Below are 23,217 nucleotides of genomic sequence, written 5' to 3' on the forward strand. Positions count from 1 at the left end.
GCTTTGTCATTTTAAAAGCTGCATCTTTGTCCACAAACCGGCGCAGGATCTTGTCGGAGGAGACAAGTGGTGTCAATGAATACATCGGACGAAAATGTTAAAGATATGAGGAAATAACCTACTCAGATAAGCAATGTAGCTGTGCGTGCATTAACGTTAGGACATTCTACGTTATTGCGCACAGGGCAGCCCTGTCCGTGAAGGCGCCGCATCAGACTTGCAGTGCAGCAGATGTCTGCGGCCGGACCATTCTGTCGAAATAACAGGGAGGGTGGCACGGTAAACACAGACTTGCTTGGCTTTGTCGAGCTAATGACTTCCTGCTCCAGTGGCTTGTGAAACAGTGTTGGAGCCGAAATCGGGAGCAGAATTTAATCTGTCACTCAATGGAAAGCCTTTAAGCAGACGCACGCAGCCACCCACAGGGTGCACGCGAGTGAGGGGAAATTACAGAAAACGCTCCCTGGAACCGAGTGAAGCGCCAGAACAGGTTGTGTACAGGGATGAGGACGACTACAGATTGGTTGGATAAATAAGGGATTCTTTAAAGCAAAACACGCACAAGTGTGAATGTCAACCAAGGTGGTAATCTAAAACCATCAATCCCTTTGAGTCTCGGTAAGCTTCACCTATGCAGAACAGAGATTGATGTGGGGAGGAACACTGCGCTTGCTCTCGGGTTTTCCATCCCCTCTGAATTCGCCCCAAGCTTGTTTTTTTTTTTGTTTTTTTTTTTAACTGCTTAGCTGTGTAGCACACGTTTTTAGCAACCCCGCGTGTTGCAAGGTAGCGCGAGCAATTCAGTCTTCCAACGGCTCCGAATTAATCATTTCAATGAATTGTTTGTTTCCGCGTGTGCTCTCCTGGGAAGAGTGGATGGGTGTGATGAGAAGTTACTCTGGGGTGCATGAGCTAAAATTAATCAGACACATCAATGGCTTGTTTTGCTAAAAAAAAAAAACACAACACTAAAAAACATTCTGCCTCCATAACCTCCTTTTCTCTCACGGCGGTGGATTTTAAACAGAATCACATCCATATTACACCTCTATGCAATTACAGCAAGCCAACATTGATTCTGCCAAATTTATTATCTAAAAACTCCAAAATCACTCATATCACAAATGATCGGTTGAATAATGAAAATAGGCGAGCCTTTTGAAAAGTGTACAAACTTATTTAAACACTATGTGTAATGCCAGCAACTCCAACTTGGAGGCAATGCAACTCAAAATGTGTTATTGGTTTTTTTTTTCAGTTAACAAGTCTATTTTGAATCACTGACATCAAAGTTCCCTGTGTTCCACATTAATATTCATGTGAAGCACAAATAAAGGGGAGAAAATAAGACATGAAATGCAGATTAGCCTCTTCTGAGACAATATGCAAATAGAAAGTCAGACGCTTGAAGCTTTTCTTTTCACACAGGCAGACAGTCCGCATGCACATATTCCGTATGTGCTTTGTCATTTAAATCTCCCTACATGCGATTTAAATAGAGTTTAAAATTCACAAGCTCACAATCATCTGTAAAGCCAAATATAGAAATAACCAGCGAGTTTCATGTGCGTCTGGACAGCTACAAAGAAGAAAAAAGGTATTGAAATATAAGAGCAGACTGGCTTTAGATTATGGGAACTTTTGGCGATAATCAAATACAGAGTAGACAGACGGCTAATGGAGTACAAATAAATGAAGAGCCTGACATGGAAACCCTGTCAAAACAGCCTGGGGATGACTCACTATCGCAATATGAGTGCTGCTTATTGCCGATAATGGACAGATAACCTCTAACATCCCCAATTTTTCTCACATGCAAAATATCACCAGTTTAATGATCATTGCTTTTGGCACCTTGAAACTGGAAGAACCATGTTGTGCTGAAAAGGGTGTTATTATTTTACTGCTCAAACCAATATGGCCAAAAAAACAACAATCTGCACCGTACACATGTAGCAGAAACATGCAACCGAATCATCGAAATGAACATGCTTATACTGGGATATCATTCTGCGGGATTCAACATTAAAAGGAGCTTTAATTCATGCTATACAGTAGAAGTCCAGTGTTTGTGCATTTAAAGAAGAAAAGAAAATGCATCTCTGGAAAATGCAGGTCTGGAAAGCTCGAGAGAAAGCTCATTTATAATAGCAAACAGACACATTCCCTTTGAGCCTTGAGAAATCTGACAGAAGTGGACAAAAGCACGGCAGGAGCCAACTAATTGCGGCATGAAATATGACATAAGCCTTATCTTGATAAAATAGTTCTCTCACTAGCTTTATAAAAATCGTAATTCATTTGAATTCAGTTCATGTAAAGGCCTTGATTCCACATATAATATTATATATCTGTGTATACTATATAAATACACATTTAAATCCTTTTCAATGCGCCGCATCGATAACAGCTTGGTTCAAATAGGAATTTATTTTCCGAAATGATTTCACTTTGACGTCAGCAATCATGACCTATAGCATTGCTTGATGATGGACATCTTAACTTGCCACCAGAGCCACATGTAAACTTACAGCAATATATTTAATTGAAAATGGGTTAACTCCTACAAAGCGCTATATTCCACATTAATGGAGATGGGGGGGGGGGGAAGAGGAGACAGTCTTAATGGCTGGTCAGACCTTCTTGGAGGAGCGTGAGCCAGAGCAGGCTTATCTAAATCCTCTTGGCAGAGCTATCTGAAAAGTCAGAGGAGAGTGCAGAGGAGGGCTCATATTTGCCTGAAAAGCAGCTCTTATGATTTAAGTAGCGCCAGGAAGTTCTTCTGATATAACTTCCCTGCTCTGTATTAACTAACTTATTCAAAACACTGTGTTAAATGAAACAGAAAAGCACATGGGGAGCAGCATCACTTCATGATGAGATTAAGTGAAATATGATTTTTTTTTTTTTTTAAAGCCCAGACTAATCTATCTGAAAGCAGTGTGCGTCTTCTCTGTCCATTCCTCTGGAAGCAGCTGGATTTGGGGAAAGAATGGTTCCCCTCCTGTGTGTCACTAAAAAGCCCGAGGTGACCCGAGTCTGGGTTACGATGCGCTCTCTGCCAGCGGGCCTTCGCTGCCGCTCCGCCCCGTCGACTGCCTGCCTGAGTCTCTGTCCGCGTTATCCTCTTCATCAGATCTGCCAAGACTCCGGTGTCTGCGGCACACAGGAGGGCTGCAGGGGTCGACACACACACACACACACACACACACACACACACACACACACACACACACACACACACACACACACACACAATATCACTACTTACAGTAGAAATAAAACTAGAGGATTAAAATGATGGCATGGGGAAACAAAACAAAGCAATCTAGTCTGTGAGATTACACAAACACCAGGCAGTAAACAACATATCCCACGAGGTATGCTTAACATATGCGCACATTGTCATCATATATATAGGAACAATGCATCGCACATATTCTTGGTCCACGAGCAAACCTGAAACTGTTAATGGGATTAAACCACAGAAATCAACACAAGGAACTCTCGTCTTTTAACAACACAAAGACAGTGTTTACATGTTAGTAGATAGTGTGTGCAGTTAACAAGGCAAATGTCAGGCATCAGCATAACTCTGTCGCTTCTACCGGCCGCGTTAAAGGTCATTTCAAAGCAGGGCCTTGCATCCTTAGATCATGTTGTCATGACTACACATGGCATGACAAGCAATCAACGCGGTACCTTGAATTCCACCTGCAGGGATTTCATACATCCACATTGACATGACCACTGCCCTTTAATACACACCCAAAGGAAAACAAGCATTCAAAAAGTGTCCTTTCAATACTATAACCCCCCCACTGTGAGATGCATTTTGAAGTATTGGATATTTGAAAAGGGGCCTAAGTGCTCTGCCGTACCAAATGCTGCACGCCAGTGTTATCAGTGAGGCTATGAATGAGAACTGAAATAACTTACAGGCGTGTTTATCTGCTGCGAAGGCGACACTTAATTTGAAGGTGTTTTCATCTTTTTTTTTTTGGGGGGGGGGGGGTTAACTGTTGTTGCCTTGTGACTGTGTGAACTATAGAAAGCAGCGCTCTCGGCAAACTGGTAGCGTGGAAAAGCTCTCTGGTGGTGTTACAGATTACATTTTTCAAACACTGCGATTCCAAAAGTGAAACAGTGCTTTGAGTTGTAAACTGTCACATTGCTGACATGGCCACACATGTGCCAGTGCCACCTTTAGTCAACTCAAACTGTCTTCATTCACTCTGCAGTGATTAAAGACATGGAGAGCCAGTTTTTAACGAGAGAGGCAAACATGTTCAAGGACACTTGCGAAAAGAAAAAAAACCTCAAGCCCGCTCTCTCGCTTTTTTAAAATTCTCACAGGAGGCAGAGATGCTCAAACTATCAGTGAAAGTACTCTGGAAACAGATAGGCTTTTGAAGCTAAGAGCCAGCGTTTTAAGTGTGATGCAAAGTGTTCACTTCAAGTCATCTCAGCAGCGTTGTCACACCTCTTTGAACTCTGCTCAGTTAACATGTTAAAGCAAACAATTGGTGTCATTTCGTTTTTTCGCCTAATTGCCAACATCCGTTTGTGCCACAGCCAGAGAACCCTCTCTCAACACCGCGTGAGAGCATCAAACACAGCGTCAGGAGAAACACTGCAATCCATCTCTGAAGAATGGAAGCAGGAGAGGAACACTGCTCTACAAGGCTGACGACGCTTCTGATAAACATGAAGCAAAGTAAATCGGCAATGAATTGTAATGACGGATTACGGTATAAAATGCATCCGCAGCTGTTAATAGTGACATTTGCAAATAAGACTGAAGGACCCGGAGTGTGTCAGTAGTGCAAACTAGGGGGATAACTACAACAGCAAATTGGCGGCGTTTTTTGATGGACGAATGTTGTCAGGAGCAAAAGGGAAAACAATCGGTGGCATGCACTAATTGGCCAATGTGACTTCTGAAAAACGTAGCGAGGGCTTATCTAGTACAATACAAGTCAGCATTCGTGTATCCGAGTCAGAATAAATACAAAACATTCACACACAGCACACTGCGTTAGTGCATTCAGTGAGAGATCCTGGGTCAGTCTCGGATATGCCAGGCCCCTGGGTTATTATCACACCGAGCATCACCTTCCACTGACGGCATCAGTCACTGTCAGGCCTGTAGCGGTACTTCATCACCAGGCTATCCACCTTCTTCTGCTTCTTCTGGGAATCCTTCTTGCTTGATGGCCCACGACGTGCAGGCTCCTGCTCGTCATCATCAGGTGGTTGTTTCGGGGCCCTTTTGACACTGCTGGAGCTGCGGTAGGAGACGGTCGAGTGGGAGGAGGAGGAGGAGGAGGAGGAAGAGGACGACTTTGAGGAGGAAGAGGAATCCTCCGACTCACTTTGCTTCTTCTTAGATCTCTTCTTGGACTTCTTGCCCTTCTTCCCCCTTGAGCTCTTTCTGCTGCGACGGTCGTCTGAAGAGGAGGAGTCGTCGTCGTCGGACGGCGAGAGTTTGCTTTTCTTAACTTTCCGACCGCGGGACCTGCTGGTGCTCAGGGTGCTGGACGGCCGGTTGGTGTAGTCCAGAGCAGAGCTTGATGCGGAGCGAAGCAGGCTGGATGTGCTACCCTCGTCTTCTCCGCTCTTCCTACCGTCCTGGCTTCCTGGCCCCTTCTTCTCATCCTCTTCCTCTCCACTCGACTCGTCAAGTTTGCTGCGCTTGAACTTAATGGGTTTGAAGCTCAGCACCTCATTGATGGCGGCCTCCAAGTCGGGGTCCAAGTAGTTGCGGTGGGTGACCATCTTGATGTCCGATGAATCCGGCAGATTCCCGTCGGAGGAGCGCGGTTGGGCCGGGGTCGAAAAGCTGCGACTGAGGGAGCGGGGACTGAAAGATGAAGTCCCCCCTTCAGTGAAGGCCACGCTGTGGCCGTCGCAGTCATCCACATGCAGGCCGAATTCACTGAGGCCACAGCTGCGGGCGACGGACAGGCGCGAGCCGCTGCGTTTGTCGTCTTTCCAGGAACTGCTGCGATGCAGCGATCGGGGGCTGGAGCGGCTCACGCTGCTGATCGTCGACTTACTGTCATCGTCCATGTCCAGCAGGCTCCTTCGAGTGGACATCCTGCTGGGAGCCACCGAGGACGCCATGGAGTCCTTATCAAATTCAGGGCTGCTGCGGGAGGTCCAGCGGGACTCCAGGCCCTTCCTGGCTCTGCTGGTGGCTTCAGAATAGGCCAGGGAGATGACGGAGCCTTTGTCGTCCATGTCTTCCTGCGCCTGGCTCTTCTTCCAATCCTCCTGGAGCGCTCCAGACTTAGACTTGGCTTTGCGCATGGAGGCCTGGTCTGGTGTGTCAGGCTGTTCTTTGAGAGTGCTGAACAGGGAGCTGTCATCGCCTGTCCCCCCTATGGAGTCTTTTAGGTTGGAACGCTTCCTATAGCTTAAGGAACTCATGACAGACACTGATCTGTTCTGCTCTACCTCTCTGCCGTCTTTACCTCCGTTGTTCATCTTCTCCTTACCCTCTTTCACCTCCTTGGTATCGGCATTTGCTGAATATCTAAAAGGTTACGTAATAAGTTGACACCAGAGACAACCAACAGAAGACAAATAGAGGAAAAAAATCAGATAACCGCATACTTAAGAAATTCTAAATTGTTGCCATCTATATTTGTATGCAACATGTGGTAACAGAGACTTTTGGTACCTTGACAGAATATTACATTTTTCATTTTGTCCTTGGGACCAGTCAAGAGTCTATTGCTGTTATGTACAGTATACACTGCAGAAAGTGTGGCAATCTCCCAGCGAGGAGATCTATCTAACTGTGGCAGGGGCGTCATTAAGCAGCCATGCCAACTGGCCACGGGCCACTTCAATAAATTTGACAGCAGCCGCTTCCCCGTTCCGCCTCCTGTCATTAGACAGATTACAGGGAGAGAGAGACGACACCTAATCACATGAAATACCCATCCTTCTGTTGCAAACGGCCCTGGGTAATCCTGGGCCTTTTTTTAAGGCTGGTCTACATTTATCACTGCGTCACCACGGGCATGTACATGGTCATCTGTCGTGATGCACAGGGATGCGGGCACTGACCTGGTGCTCTTCAGACTCCCCTCTTCCGACAGGTTCTTGGTGGAGCCTTTGTTCTTGGAGAGCCAAGACTTAACCCCGTCCACGCGGTCCTCCACCTCGGAATCCGTTTCTGTCTCATCCCCACTGCGGAGAAACAGAATCAGCTCGAGTTTGACTCCAACACAACACAGCAAAAAATATTCATCTTAACAAGTCTTTTTTTTTTGTTTACATTTTTCCTTAATCCTTTAAATTGATAATATTAAAATAAACTGCCTTAAGTTGCTTTGTGCAACAATTCAGTATCAATTCAGGCAGATTTTAAGACAATAAATTGGACAAAATGACTTATGTGAATATTCTATGCAGCCTAACATCACAGGAATTACGCAGGCAAAATAGTTAGTTTTCACACATCACAAGCTTTCCGTTAGTAATGCTACAGTTGTATTCCCTCTCTTGTCATATTAAAAGGCCAGTATGATGCAAGACAACCCAGACAAGCACGATGATGTGAGACAAAAATAACACAATCAAGATGCTTTTTTCGACAGAACTTTCCGCAGACGCAGATGAGTGATCTCGGCAGAATGTAGATGAAGCTGTTGGAGGCATAATTAACTTGTTTGGCTGGTTCTGGGCTGCTAGCATCCGTGTGGCATGTCACCTGCTCCTGGTGATTGTTATTGGAGCGGAGCCATGAGGCAGAGCCGCGGGGGCCTTACGCTTGACATAACAATCAATAAACAGAGACCTGTGGATCCCGATGAAAAAGCTCGGTAGATCCCACCTGGATAAGGTCAGGTCTCGTTCATTTCAAATCCAGGGTGATATTTCTAAATGATGCATCCCGTTGTTCTGTTAAGGTGACAGGATATGGTGAGGAAGAGGAGGGCAGAGTGGCGTAACCTCTAAAGTCAATACTGCGGTCATGGTCGAAATGTTATCCTCCATCTGTTTGAGGACACTCTGCATTCAACTTCAGTGCTACATACACCGTCGTCCTTGGCTACATGATGTGTGAAAATTAATTTTCACATTCACAGGGACAGGTGTAAAATTGCACGGAGATGCATATGTTCAGAAGGCTCTAAACTAGTTTCGACTTGTGTGAAAATGACATTTTCCATTCTTTAGTTTTCGGTTTCGGAGCAGGACAACGGAGCGTATATTAAACACACTGTAGCAGGACAAATGGTGGCGATGGTGACAGGGCTTTAAGAGAGGAGCTGCAATTTTCAAACCCACATCTTCTAATTTGGACAAGCTTATCTATCTGAGCCTCGGGACATGTTGCAAAAAAAAAAAAAAAAAATGCTTTTAAGGAGTAAACAATATTCAAAGAGCTGCGAGATGACAGCCAGACTGCTGAGCTCTATCAATTGTCCACATATCCATCTATGTAGGTCTCTCAGTGAACAGCGTACCATTTCCTTTGTCACCAAGCTTTGTGTCACACATTCAGTCATGTTTCCTCAGAGAACAAAGTGTCCTCTCTGCTCCTTTCTTTCTTTTTTTCCGGTTGTCTGCCTAAAAGCTATTCTTTTTTTTCTTACACAAGAGGGGTGGTGGCGGTGCCAGTGGTGTGTGAGCATTGAGAGGGAGAGAGCAGAGACATAAGGAGAAGCCTCAGAAACTTGGACTGAATGGTATTTAGGCCTTCTAGTTTTCTAAGAGCATTAAGACATTTAACTTTCTCATCATCGAACTCATGACCCGGCTTTCTGGTGAGCATCAATGGTGACTCCAGAGAGACTAAATGGCCTGATTATAGTATGTTCTATAAGAAAACCTGAGTGTGAGAGGAGCTTAAAGCGGCAGCAAGTAAAAAACATCGAGTCCAAGTTCAGCTATTACATCAACCCTGCATACTAAACGCAAGTGATTAACGGCTCGCCACAACAGCATAATAGGTTCATTAATACTCTGAAGCTGATGACACCTGCTGCCAATTTGTCATCTCTGGGATACTGTGACTTCTTTTAACATGATGTATCACAAAACAAAACACTGAAACCAGCCCAAAGCTAAATCATCTCCCTCTTCCCACACACAAAATAAAAGGTGGCTAGCAATTGAGTGCTGTGCAAATGGTGTCACAAGCGATTTGTCCGTGGCCCCACACTACTAGCTAACCAGTCCTGAGGCTCGCAGATACGAACAAGCCTCAGGAATTTAGAAGTGAACGTTGATAGCTTCTGACAATTGGCCTGCACTGGTTGTAAATCTTTGTCACAAATACTTACACTCGGCATCAAATCTCGTATGGCTTAGTTCTATCGGTTTAGCACTTGTGGTGCCAACACCATGTTTTTAAAGTATCTGCTCAACATTAGCTAATTATATAAGGATAGAAAAAGAAGGTAAATTAGCACTAAATGTGAAAGAATAACAGTGATGAAAGCATAGTTTGCAGTGTCCTATATTATACAGTGGGGCAAAAAAGTATTTAGTCAGCCACCAATTGTGCAAGTTCTCCCACTTAAAAAGATATGAGAGGCCTGTAATTTTCATCATAGGTATACCTCAACTATGAGAGACCAAATGAGAAAAAAAAAAAAAAAAAAAAAAAAATCCAGAAAATCACATTGTCTGATTTTTAAAGAATTTAATTGCAAATTATGGTGGAAAATAAGTATTTGGTCAATAACAAAAGTCTCAATACTTTGTTATATACCCTTTGTTGGCAATGACAGAGGTCAAACGTTTTCTGTAAGTCTTCACAAGCTTTTCACACACTGTTGCTGGTATTTTGGCCCATTCCTCCATGCAGATCTCCTCTAGAGCAGTGATGTTTTGGGGCTGTCGCTGGGCAACACGGACTTTCAACTCCCTCCACAGATTTTCTATGGGGTTGAGATCTGGAGACTGGCTAGGCCACTCCAGGACCTTGAAATGCTTCTTACGAAGCCACTCCTTCGTTGCCCGGGCGGTGTGTTTGGGATCATTGTCATGCTGAAAGACCCAGCCACGTTTCATCTTCAATGCCCTTGCTGATGGAAGGAGGTTTCCACTCAAAATCATTCTTTCCTTTACACGGATCAGTCGTCCTGGTCCCCTTGCAGAAAAACAGCCCCAAAGCATGATGTTTCCACCCCCATGCTTCACAGTAGGTATGGTGTTCTTTGGATGCAACTCGGCATTCTTTCTCCTCCAAACACGACGAGTTGAGTTTTTACCAAAAAGTTCTATTTTGGTTTCATCTGACCATATGACATTCTCCCAATCCTCTTCTGGATCATCCAAATGCTCTCTAGCAAACTTCAGATGGGCCTGGACATGTACTGGCTTAAGCAGGGGGACACGTCTGGCACTGCAGGATTCGAGTCCCTGGCGGTGTAGTGTGTTACTGATGGTAGCCTTTGTTACTTTGGTCCCAGCTCTCTGCAGGTCATTCACTAGGTCCCCCCGTGTGGTTCTGGGATTTTTGTTCACCGTTCTTGTGATCATTTTGACCCCACGGGGTGAGATCTTGCGTGGAGCCCCAGATCGAGGGAGACCATCAGTGGTCTTGTATGTCTTCCATTTTCTAATAATTGCTCCCACAGTTGATTTCTTCACATCAAGCTGCTTACCTATTGCAGATTCAGTCTTCCCAGCCTGGTGCAGGTCTACAATTTTGTTTCTGGTGTCCTTTGACAGCTCTTTGGTCTTGGCCATAGTGGAGTTTGGAGTGTGACTGTTTGAGGTTGTGGACAGGTGTCTTTTATACTGATAACAAGTTCAAACAGGTGCCATTAATACAGGTAACGAGTGGAGGACAGAGGAGCCTCTTAAAGAAGAAGTTACAGGTCTGTGAGAGCCAGAAATCTTGCTTGTTTGTAGGTGACAAAATACTTATTTTACCGAGGAATTTACCAATTAATTCATAAAAAATGTGATTTCCTGGATTCTTTCCCCCCATTCTGTCTCTCATAGTTGAAGTGTACCTATGATGAAAATTACAGGCATCTCTCATCTTTTTAAGTGGGAGAACTTGCACAATTGGTGGCTGACTAAATACTTTTTTGCCCCACTGTATGTTACCTCTGTACTTTAACATAGCCTGCTACCCTGCTGGGAACTGATATTATCTCTCCATACAATATGAATAATCCAGCTATTGTAACCTCTGTTTTTGAAGCATTGAGTACAAAAACGTATTGAATAGTAATGTAAATCATCTGGAAAATCCACTTCATAATTATAAGAAAAGAATCCCCTCCATTATTGTTCACCCATGCTGCTAATGCAATGATGTCGAAGAAGGGGGGGGGGAAGGTAATTAAATAACACGGAAAAGCGTCGCTCTTTTCCTCGAGTTGCACAAAATGAAAAGCAGAGCGTTGGTACACGCCGGTTTGTCTGATGAAAAAAAAAAAAAAAAAAAAGCATATAACGAGCGCAATGCCATGCCGCTGTGAAGAGGCAATCAGAGGTTAAAACGGGAAATAATGGACGGGTTTATCCGCCACAAACTGAATACTCCGCTCTGATGAAGGTTTAAATGATGTAACGTGCCACAAAGGATCCTTTCACTGCATAAAAACTGAAAGGAAAAATGGAATTCAGTCAGTCAAAAGAACTTAATGATCATTCACACAACACATTTGACAGGGAAGACAAGGTGAACATTTGTGTTTAAAGTTAAATGTTTCACAGTGCTATGAAATTTGAGTTAGTGCACATCTACAGCCAAGCTTTTGGGTGTAATGTTTTCAGTGGCGCACTGTGCCGTCACTGCCTTGCAACACTTGCTGACTGTGCAGCCGTGGACAGACGTGCCGGGCTGCAATCATTTTTACAGTCACAAGCATCGCTCACACGGTCACGCTTCAGGTCTTCCAGAGCACGTGCAAGTCTCTCCCACCACACGAAGTCTGTGTAGCGGGCACAACACAGATCATCTTTTCACGACACACTTTGAAAATGTATAGAATGAAAGGGTTCCCTCTATTCGTTTTCACCAGCCCATATTCCCCACACGTCTTACTGTTGTCAGGCTGAGTCAGCACACCTGTGCCTCGTTGGCCACCTGCGTCCATGCAGTGGTTCAGTCCAATTAGAGCGGGGCCAGGAGGGGTATATAAAGCCATCCACTGTGGGAGAGCTGTGGTTTGTAGCACTTTGCTGTGAGGCCACATTATTTCAGTTATTTTTCCAGCTTATCTTATCGTCTTTGTTAATTTTCCTGGGACTTCAGTTCTTCTCCTCTGTTTCCTTGTGATTGTTAATAAAAACAACCACCGTTTTGCGCGTACATTCTTAAATTCAACAATCTCTTTTCTACTCTCCTCCAGTGCCAGGCAGCCACAAAAATATATATATTTATGTAGTTAACTACCAGTAATGGTACATCTATTTAGTTCAATATTTCTGCAGAAGCACATGTCTAAACTTAATACTTGATTTTGATTTCAGGCTGTGCTGCAATTAATCCTACAGATAAATCTCGGTCCATATTCATTTCTTATCTGTGAACTGAAGGAAACGGCATGAAATAATTGTAGAGAAGTAGAAAGAAATGTCTACAATACGGAGGCCAAAAGAAAAAAAACAATCAGCAAATGAAATCAATTCATCTTAATTTAAGAGATTTCTTAAGCAACTGTCGAGTAGCCGATACAGGAAATTTGTTCACATATTCTATTTTTGATTTCACATGAATGTATCATAAAATGAAAATAGTGTGCAGTGCGTTCCTCGTACAAACTCGGTGAGATGTAGGCTTGTTGCATATGCGCTGGAAAACCCACCTCGGAGCAGAAGACGGGTAAAAATCCAGGCAAATGCATGATGAAAGTGTATGATGAGGCTGCAAACGTCTGATAGAAAACGATTCATGGAGACAATGATGCAGTATTACCCCAGGTCTGAAACACTTTGCTGTTTTTCAAATCTTCTACAGCAGTGAGAGCGTTTTAGAGGAGCATGGCGGTGTCGTATATTTACCATTCTAGTTCACGCTTCCTCTTAACATCCTGCAAATTCTTCTGTGTGCCATCATATTTTTCAAACAACTTTTGGAGGTAGTAAAACAAGCCCTGAAGTCTCCAACGAGGCCGTCTGTGTACCGACACCTCTGGACAGCTCTTGGCGCAAAATAAAATGAAACTAAACAAAACACCAGGGCCATCCTTTTAAGCTGTCTTTTATGTGAGATGTATAACACAGACACAGCTTTCCATTCTATTTAAAGTGACTTCTCCTCGCAACGTTGTTGTGAACAACACAGACTGAGAGGCTAAGGAATACTGCATTATTCTCTCTTGTGGTTGAAAACGGGTGAGAAAAAAAAACACCACAACTTGCAAACAACCATTATGACAGAAACAAAGGATGCATTTTTCCATTCTCACGTTTTGTTCTTTCTTTTCTGATATTTTGTCACCATGTCTTGCAAACTGCCAGAAGTGTTGAAAACACCAAAGGGGGAACAAGGGGGAGAAAAAAAGAGAAGGTGAGATACACAAACAACAGTGCAAAAAGACGACCAGCTGAGATAACAGCAAATAAATAGCTTTACACTTACACACGCACATGAAATATCTATCCATTGTAAAGCAGCGACTCGGTAAACCTCGCGCTGTTGCCGGCCTCCGTCTCAAACAGAGCTGCCGCGTGTAATGTCTCTCTTTTTTAGAGGTCTGTATTACTGCAGTCAGTGTTTACCTTAGTGGGCTCAGAGCTAGCATAACCCTCAACCCCTCTGCAAAGACGGAATGAGTAACCAAACAGGGAAATCCGCCGCAGAGACAAAAGATCAGAAGCAGGGAGCCGAATGAAACCGTGTGAGAGGTATTTGGAGAACAGACGAAGTGTAGTATGACTCACAGAGAACTAAAGGGGTTAGACGGGATCTGGTGTAGGAAGATGGGGAGATAGAGAAGGAAAAGACACAAGTTGTGATTGACAGGATATTCCAAAAAAAGATACTTGCGCTGGTTCTCTATTGTAGCTACCAGCACAGTATCCCCTGATGCACTAAACACACATTACAGATCTAGCAATTGTATCTCCCTCTTTAGACGGCTAAATTTGGGCTTTACCTGTTGACTAAGTCGTCATTGTCATCACTCTCCATCTCGTCCTCTATGGCGGCCTGCAGGTCACCTATCCTCTTGAAGGCCAGCTTAAGGTCCACTTGTAAGCTCTGATTTGCTGCCTCTAAGCTCTCGATGTCCATTTCCTGTTGAATGGGTCACAGCACAGAAGAAGCACGGTTACCTCCTCTAGTGTGAGCGCCGCTGAATCATATCACGTCTCCCCAGCAACCGGCAGCCTTACCAACTCGTGCTTCTTCCGGCTCGCCTCGGCCTCCTTCTTGGACAGCTCTCCCATTTCTTCTTTCATGTCCCTTATCTGCCTCTGCATTCGCTTATTCTGGTCCTTCTCCCTGTTTTCCGCAGCGACGCGTTGGTTTTTCTCCTCTGTCAACTTTTCCAGGTTCTCCTTCAGACGACCCGTCAGAGTCTGGGGAGGATTCCAGGTGAACTGAGTGAACTTGTCCTTACAAAAATGATCTCCTTTGTTCTGTATTTACCCTTAAATGTTTGTTCCTAGCTCACCATAGTTGGTCTCGAACCCCATCAACATGTTTAACAAACAAGGACTATTGAATGAAGGATAGCAACAATGCTAACTTATTTCTTCTCAAAACGTAATTAGTTGTGTAATTTTTGTCATCTGGAAAAACAAAGAGATAATTATTATTTTAGGAAAGGTACAGTTAATCTTCTTACAAGTTTCAGCTTTCATAGTACTCAGAAGCTTATGCACCATCCTTTTGATTTAGTAATTTTAAGTAAATATTATTTGTGTTATATTTATATGGTGAAACCAACTGGGGTGATTTTGCCCCCACCATAACATAATTGAAAACCCACAATCATTCAAACACTATTTTGTGTTATGTGTCTTTCAATATAAAACCATGTCCTTGGTATGGCTCCCTGTCAAAATAAAGGTTGAAAAAATGTAATTTAGATTTGTTTGTGTCTGTCTCAAATTCAAAATGAGTGTGTGACACATTATATCGGGGCCCATGGCAAAAACAAACTGAAAGAATAAATAGTTCCATCTATAAAGCTGCATTGTGTGGAATTGGGTGCTTGTGACCCCAATATATTGGTATTTACAAAAAGCACTAATTCAATTAGAAACAGAAAACAATTAGAGTAAGTCATTAAGAAAACAATTATTGACAAAGTAATGAAATCAAATCAAATGATCGAATAAAACACCTGTGAGATATGACAAAGTATACCTCTGAGTTCGGATGACGGTTAAAAACACTTGTCAAGCTTGGCACTTTTCTCAATTATGAATCAAAACATCCATTCCCTGACGGATGCTTTTCTTAACCAGCAACTCCAAGATCTGGAGCTATGCAAGGGATCATACCTTCAATTTTCTATCATCTCTTGCTCTTGATAAATGCAGAAACAAATGTCAAACTTGCGTTTCCAGGTTCACAAAGTCTTTATCTCACCTCCAAGCGTTTGACCTGTGTCCTCTCGTACTCCAGCTTGGTCTCCAACTCACGGATCTTGGCCTCCTGACGGCACACAAGAGACTTTTCCACCATGGACTGTTCTTGGAACTCTAGCTGGCTCTGCAGCGAATGAATCTGGAGGAGACACACACACACACACACACACACACAATCACTCCCTAAGGACTATTAGCGCTGACTGCACACCTCCCTCTTGATCTCCACTTCCTCTTAAGTAATGACTTAGGAATACTTTACGCTGATGCTATGTGTATATGTGTATTAAAACTAAATTAATGTTCAGTTTTTCAACTTTTTTTTTTTTTTGCACAAATTGAATCCATCTTGGTACATGTAAATATGGAGCATCCAGCCTGAATAATGAGCACTAGATAAGCCCCCCCCCCATCTTAACACAAATGGTCAATAGAAGAGCTCGGGGTTCAGGGCTTAGTAGCACCGAGTCACAGCAATTTCACAGGCTTTGGGAAAGAGCACAGCTTCATGCAAAGCACGTTTGTTCCATCTGAATTGTTTTCTCATGACTGATAAAAGGGGGAAAACCGGCCTAAAAGGCAGTACCTAATGGGGGACTTTGCATCTGAGACACGGAGGATTTGGAGTTTCCCTTTGATATTACTAAAGAAGCTAGATTCCCCTCCTACTGGGGATGAGATAACCACTTCAAGGTCAGATGCTTTAGATGGCTATCGCCGCCTTCTCTGGCAGTTTTTAACAATGCCTAACAGCCTGCTGTGTCTCTCTAATGTAGCCAAAAATATTCTGATGGGTGGGCTTTGCACATAACTAAGTGGACCAAAGCTTTGGCATGCGTATATCTTAATCTAATAGAAACAGGGTCTGCTGTTAGTGGGTGGCAAGAGCTCAATTCTGTCCTTTAGTGGAATTATATTGAAACACATTCTGTTCCAAGGCAGGTGGTTTGGTTTATTTAATTGCATGTCAACACTTAAAGGAAGACGCCCTCCGAGAGTCCAGTCACTCCGAGCCTGAGCGTGTGTAATGTGCAGACAAACAAAGCACTAGATTGCCATATTCTCTGTAAATTCAGCTTTGATGGCCCATGAGGAAATTCATTTGGGAAACAAAAGCGTCAACAAAGAAAGCGAGCATTCATTAATGCGTGACACATGTGACATGTTAGAGGTTATCCTCTGAAAAAACACTGTTATTATAAAAGCACTATTATCAACATAGGCCTGAATCAGGTGCATTAACCTTTTTAACCACATGAATACACATTTATGTCGAGCCTCGATCATTTAGCTGACGACTCAACCACAGAATACAGCAACTAAACCAATCGGCCCAGAAACGTGCTAAAATCACACTGAGGTTTATGACCGCCATGTTATTCAAATGCTAAGCTTTCAAAGAGTGAGCTGTAAGCCAGTTGCGCAGCATGCCAACATGCTCACAATGGACATGCTGTTTAGCAGGTTTAGTGTTTACCAAAGGCTGTGTTAGCATGCTAACAGTTGCATATTAGCTCACCATTTGACCTGATGATGGTGCTGGGTGAGGAATTAATGGATCTCTTGTAACAGTTACATGGAAGTGCATGTCATGGCAATCCAACCATTAGTTTTTGAGAGATATTTCACTCTGAATCACAAATGTCAACCTCAATCTAGGGGTCATGCAGAGACTGGTTAGCCTGCAGGTGGGGTCTCACATGCGGATATCAGTTCTTTTGACTGTTAATACGTATAAAAAGCACATAACTACAGCCTTTACTCATGCCAGAGCTAAAGCGTTGTTTCAAAAACATTAAAGATGGACTCCCCATGAACACAGCACAGTGCGTATTAAATGTTCATGCGAGTTTGTCATTGTACTTGGAATGACACACAAATGAATATCTCAGGGCCACTCGTCTCTTCACGGTAGTGTGCGAGTGTGCAAGGCAGCGAGCAAATACAAAAGTCACAGGGCAGCAGTTTGACATTTCCTGCATGACTAAGCAGTGTGCATCTGTTGTGAGAGAATTTTTTAATGTTTGAGAGTAAAATGGCATCTTCACTGTTTTTCCATTCTGTCGTATCAGAGTGCAGTAAGAAGGTTTTTGTGTCCAATTCTTTTATCACATAAGACATCCGATGATGTTCCCTATTGCCACCTTCTTATTTCCCTGAGAATTTTCTGATGTTCAAAATATAAAAAAATGATGCATTGGCAAACCAAGGAGACCAGCGATGAGAGAAATCGCTGAGACAGAAGCTGCTGCACCAAGTTTATAGAGGATCGTAGAAAGGACCGGAACGAGTGCTTTCATTTTTGGTTTAAAACAATTGGTTAAAGCATGGAGACAATCTGCCGAGGTTATGTACATGACCCTTCCTTTAAGTACGAATACTGAGAGGCAAAAAACAACAATTTCTCTCCTTGACTCTAAATCTTTGCTGATTCCTACTATTTAAATGCAAATTGCAATGCAGTTTTTGAGAAGAAAGCTGCCACAGAAACGGAGCAGTTTTTTTCTGGTCACAATAATCAGAGAGAAGTGTCGAGGCAGCAGGTGGGTGCCTGCTGGCAGGCGGCTGTAGTGCTTTTGAATACTTCCTTGTACCTTTTCTTGGATCTCCTGCTTCTCCTTCGTGGCCTCCTCCAGCTGGGCCTGCAGGTCACTGATCTGGCTCAAGTCCCTGGTAGACTAGTGCAAACACACACACACACACCCACAAAGTTAGTAGAGAATTAGGATATGTGTGTGTGTGAGATAGGAGGTTTATGTCGATGTATGTTTCAATTATTAAAAATAATGGAATGTAAAATGGTGAATGAATGTTATACTTCAGTGCCAAATCATTTGTCGTGTGATCTGCTGCAGAACAGCTTGCATCGCCCTGATTGCAGAGCGCACACTGTGTTTAGAGGGCAACATGTCCTCCAAACCTCAAAGCCACTCGACTTAAACATGCAGAAAGGAACAGAATGTTAACGTCGATGTTACAGACGGTACCCCGCAACTTCTCAAACTAGAGGAATTTTTGTCTGATTTTGGTCGGAGCAATGTACAAAAGTATGCAACAAAAGTAATTCATATTTTCAAGGCTCTCGAACTGTTCACGGAGGTTTTAGGCATGTTGGGTTACCTGGGCAACTGCAGCTTTGTGTTTCTTCATCAGCTCATTCATGTCCTCCTGATCCTCCTCCATACGAGACTGCAGGTCATTCTTCTCTCTCTGCAGACGGCTGACCTGCTCCTCCAACTGGAGGACAAAACGAGGAGGAGGAAACACTCACGTTTTAGTATAGAATGACAGGTCTTATTCATAAGCTATTGAATATGATAAATGGTCATTAGCTGGCCAGGCCGCGGCAGTCCTGAAATCTGATGGCAGTGAAACGCAATCTGGACGGGGGGCTCTGGCTGAGGGTGGATGAGACCAATTGGAGATAATCAATTGGCTCATTTAGGCAAGGAAAGGTGCAGCCAGTGCAGCATATTGGCGATGTCCTGTTTAGAGTTCCTCCTCTGTGTTCGGGGGTGGGGGGGTTGGATTCAGACCCTCAATATGCATTCTCTAATCTGAGACATTAACAAGAGCTTTCCTTGCCATAAATGCAGCAATTAACAAGCAAAGCACCGGCACACAGCGCTCTGTGTGTGCCATCCCCAGAGACACAAACATCGTCAGTCTACGAGTCTGACATGCAGGCAGTACTCTCATGAGACAGCCATTAATGAGCAGATGGAGAGAGGGGGAAAAAAATTTTAAAATTCGACAAAGCTTATTTATCCATTAGAGCAAAAACGTTGAAATCAGATATAAGCCAAAGGGCATTTATTATTTTAATATCCCACCATAGATTTATGATGCATGCATATTAATGTTTAGAGCCCGGCTGCATTTTTTTTAAGGGTGAAAGCCTGTGAGGCCAAGGCCCTCCATTAATTAAACACCGTTGGTTGTTTTGCTCATCAAAGGAAGGGTATAGAAACATTAACATAAACGATTTTATAAAGTCATCTGTTTACGCATTGTTAGAAAAAAAACAAAAAAAAAAAAAAATGTGTGCAGTCCCACGCTACAGATGTGAAAACTCACCGACATCTTAGCTTTGACCACATCCTCCATTTGGATATGCAAGTCCTCTATTTCAATCTCCATGCTCTTTCGAGCCTTCACAGCTGCCGCCGAAGTGAACTCTGACTCCTCCAGCTGTGAGAAACAGGAGGGAGGAAAAGGTACCCGCAAGGAGGTGAGGGGCAAACATTAGTAGGCCAAGATCAAGGAGCTATCCCGGTTATTACAGAGGAATGAGGATTTAACAACCTGGGCGTAGTTGTACCCTGAGACCAGACCAAATTCAAGAAGTGTGTGTTTTTGTTTTATCAGTATGAGACAGATTTAAGTGTTGGCGTACTTGATTTTTGAATTGGGCGATCTCCCTCTTGCTGGGGGCGTTACTCTTCAGGTGGTCCAGCATTATCTGTGCATCAGTCAGAAGGACTTTGGTTCTCTTCAGGTCTTTCTTCAGCCTCTTCTCTGTCTCCACATCCTTCTGGCTCACCTGGATCACAAAACACACCTTTCTAGCCAGTATTGTTACGAACTCTCTGTTTTTCTATCCGCCCTCTAAGTCCCACGCCACCACTCCAGACCCAAAAGCAGTTTTCTTTCCCATCAAAATAGAAGTGGTGCACACTAAATCGCGCACACTTAACCGCGCCAACAGAGACCAGAGGCGGAGTGACGGAGGTACCTGGTCCTGGGCGCTCAGCAGTTTGGACTCCAGCTCTCGTCTCTCACGCAACACTTTCTGCTTGTCTTCATACTCCTCCTCCAGCTGCACCTCCATCTGTTTCAGCTGCAGGACACGGGAACAGAGTGTCACGATGCACAAACAGATGATCAGTGATAAACAGAGTCAGACAGAACACACCATCGACCATCCTGTTAGACATGGCTGCTCTCGCACATCAATGACAAATGGACCCCCCCCCCCCCCCGAGCCGATCTGCTAGCCTCTAGATCCGTCAACTTTGAAAATCAGATATTTTAGTTTTCACTTTTCATAAAGATACAAATGCAAGCACTATTTCTCCTCCAAGTTGTATTCATTTTGTTATTAATATGCATGTACTGTGTTGGATGTAAGATTTTTAGATATTGTTGTAATTTAAAATGATTATATTAGACAACCAACATTAACTTGAAATAACTTAAGTTGCATGGATCTCTAAGTACAATGAACTTTTGTGATTACAAATGTGTGTTTCTCAGTGCTGATCAATCGTCAGTTCAAGATAGAGAGGCTATGTTTAGAAAATAATATACACATGTGTAAGAGTGAGAATGAGCAGCACCCACCTTCTTACTGCAGGAATGCCTGACCTCCTCCACCTCTTCATCCCTACTCTCAATATCTTTAGAGTGGGTCTGCCGCTGCCTCTCCATCTCCATCTCAAGCCGCAGCTTAGCCTGAGTGCATGACGGGGACACACACATACAACAGAAAAGATGAAAAACAACACACATAAAAATACAAAAGAACAAAATTAGATTTTTACCATCTGTGACAAATGAGAGACTCAAATGTAATGATTTCCTAAACAGGTTGCTACTTTTGAAGGCAGTTTTTTGTTAAGTTACGGGACTTAGAGAATTACAGTTTGGAGTTTGAAACACTGAATAGCGTGATATAAGCAGCTTTGAGCAGTAAAAACTCAAGTATTTCACCATACTGCATCACCCTCTACCTGCTCCAGCATCTGGATGGTTCCAGCCTGTTCGTCCAGCTCCTCCTCCTGGTCTTTCACCTTGGCCTCGAGGTCGCGAAGTTGCTTCTTGATCTTGGCCAATGAGGCTTCATCCTTCGACTCCTGGGAGGAGAGATCCTGCAGCTCGGCCTCCAGCTGCTGCACCTTCATATTCACGGCGCACAAGTCATTGTCCTTGTCCTGCAGGCGGAAGAGATACAGTAAAACGCACATCTGGACCAGCCCAGTTATGTCAAATAGAGAGCGGAGAGACCAGACATGTAGTCCCTGAGAGAGGCCATAGTGTAGTGTAAAGGGGCTTACCTGCAGCTGCTGGCGAAGGTTAAACATCTCACCAGTCATTAAGTCTTTCTCTCGAGCCAGCTTCTCCCTCTGGCTCCTTTCTCTTTGTACCTCAGCCTGAGCCTGGTTCTGCTCTAGGTCAAATCTGGAACACACACAAGCACACACACATACACAAATATACTTCTTAGCAAAATGGTAATTGTACATGAGAGTAGGTTTCCAAAGGGCTGAAAAATTTTGCATAATAGTAAACTGTATATCTGTAATAAGTGCCAATTGGGCAGCAACCTCTGGTTCTAAAAAGTGAAGCCAATGCTTAAGTAACTTAAACTTGCATTATTTCTACTCGAGGCTTCAAAACGGCAGTCCACAAACCAATCGGTGACGTCATGGTGACTAGTACGTCCACTGCTTATATACAGTCTATGGTGCCAATTTGCAGAAGGCTACAAGAGATGTAGTAGATAAAACTGGTACATCAAGTCATTTGTCATCATAAATTGTCATTCAATATCTAACCCTAACTCCTGCTACACGCAGATGTTGAGCCTATGAGGCCATATCTGGACACAGAGGTCAACATCAGCGCTACCTCTATTTCAGGCTTAACTGTTGTCCCCTTCCGTTAGCAATCAATTTACAATTGGGTTGTAATGTGCAAAAGGTTTTTATTCAGTTGTCTGAGACAGAAACACTTATGGTTAGTGAACTTAACAGCTAAGTGTTTCATGCTGTCAGCTCATTGTAATTCCCTGTTTTTCTCTCTGAAGCGTAGCTGAAAATAATTTCACCCACAGAGCATCTTCAATTAGCCACAGGGGAGAGATCACATTCTGCCACAGCGGTAGCTTCTCAAGTGCTTAAAGTCTGAGTCATTTTCTCAGCTAATGCAATTCCACAGATTACAGAACATCTCAGTCAAATTAAAGAAAACGTTAGTGTTCTGCCGGGTGGGTCAGAGTGTCTGCGCCTGGCCTTTCAAGAAGAAAAGAGCAATATGTTCTCTGTATTTATGTGTACATGAAAAGAAGGAAGTTTATGAAAGAAAGAAGGACAGGCAGACAGACAGACAGGCAGACAAAGAAACTGCTACTGACTTCCTCTGTTTCTTCTCCAGATCATGGTTGCGACTATGCAGGCCCTCCAGGTGAAGCTTGGTGTCCTGCAGCTCTGCCATCAGTTTCTGGCACTTCTTCTTCAGCTGCTGCACAGAGCGCTGCACATCCTCATTATCTGTCTGCAAATCAGCCAGCTGCAGCGTGCACACACACACAAACACATGTAAACAAACACACAACATTTCTATTCTTCTTTTTTTGATAGTTAAATGCATATTGCATTTCTATAACTGGCAACAAGTGCATGTGTGGTAGCCAAACATTATGATAAACTTCATTTGTTTAATGATTTAGGATTATAAACAGAGTTCCTTGCCCTTCTCTCAAGGTGTCTTTTGCTCTGCTGCTCTGTGTCCAACTTCTCATCAAACTCCTGCTGGAGTTTCTTTTTGGTGAAGTCCATTTCACGAATGGCTCGGTTGTATTTTATCCGCCACTCGCCTCCTGGAGGGAAGACATGCAATTCATAAAATGTCTCTGTGACATTTGGGTGTCTCCTGCCTTTGAAGCAGGTCTAGCAGGGTACACAGACTCAA

At 43.5% G+C, this 23,217-nt stretch overlaps 1 protein-coding gene across 11 annotated transcripts in view; it reads right to left on the reverse strand.

Annotated features, from left to right (window-relative positions):
- Window positions 1-3,097: 3,097 nt before the first annotated feature.
- LOC116388797 (unconventional myosin-XVIIIa-like) overlaps window positions 3,098-23,217 on the reverse strand; it is a 59,248-nt gene continuing 39,128 nt past the window's right edge. For 9 of the 11 annotated variants that reach the window (XM_031856991.1, XM_031856988.1, XM_031856987.1 and 6 more), the window contains 17 exons: window positions 22,998-23,125; window positions 22,661-22,815; window positions 21,582-21,705; window positions 21,258-21,458; window positions 20,869-20,979; window positions 20,261-20,365; window positions 19,922-20,068; window positions 19,603-19,716; window positions 18,646-18,762; window positions 18,120-18,203; window positions 15,527-15,664; window positions 14,323-14,508; window positions 14,085-14,224; window positions 13,395-13,439; window positions 7,078-7,200; window positions 5,116-6,538; window positions 3,098-3,174 (listed from right to left, as the gene is read on the reverse strand). In XM_031856991.1, the coding sequence (XP_031712851.1) occupies window positions 5,131-6,538; window positions 7,078-7,200; window positions 13,395-13,439; window positions 14,085-14,224; window positions 14,323-14,508; window positions 15,527-15,664; window positions 18,120-18,203; window positions 18,646-18,762; window positions 19,603-19,716; window positions 19,922-20,068; window positions 20,261-20,365; window positions 20,869-20,979; window positions 21,258-21,458; window positions 21,582-21,705; window positions 22,661-22,815; window positions 22,998-23,125 (3,326 nt within the window). In that variant the 3' untranslated portion in view covers window positions 3,098-3,174; window positions 5,116-5,130. The remainder of the gene's footprint in view (window positions 3,175-5,115; window positions 6,539-7,077; window positions 7,201-13,394; window positions 13,440-14,084; window positions 14,225-14,322; window positions 14,509-15,526; window positions 15,665-18,119; window positions 18,204-18,645; window positions 18,763-19,602; window positions 19,717-19,921; window positions 20,069-20,260; window positions 20,366-20,868; window positions 20,980-21,257; window positions 21,459-21,581; window positions 21,706-22,660; window positions 22,816-22,997; window positions 23,126-23,217) is intronic. The other 2 variants (XM_031856992.1, XM_031856990.1) reach the window with 1 other exon arrangement.

The sequence above is a fragment of the Anarrhichthys ocellatus genome, unplaced genomic scaffold (genome assembly GCF_004355925.1).
Source record: "Anarrhichthys ocellatus isolate YVR2014 unplaced genomic scaffold, GSC_Weel_1.0 scaffold18, whole genome shotgun sequence".
In the NCBI taxonomy this organism is placed as follows: domain Eukaryota; kingdom Metazoa; phylum Chordata; class Actinopteri; order Perciformes; family Anarhichadidae; genus Anarrhichthys; species Anarrhichthys ocellatus.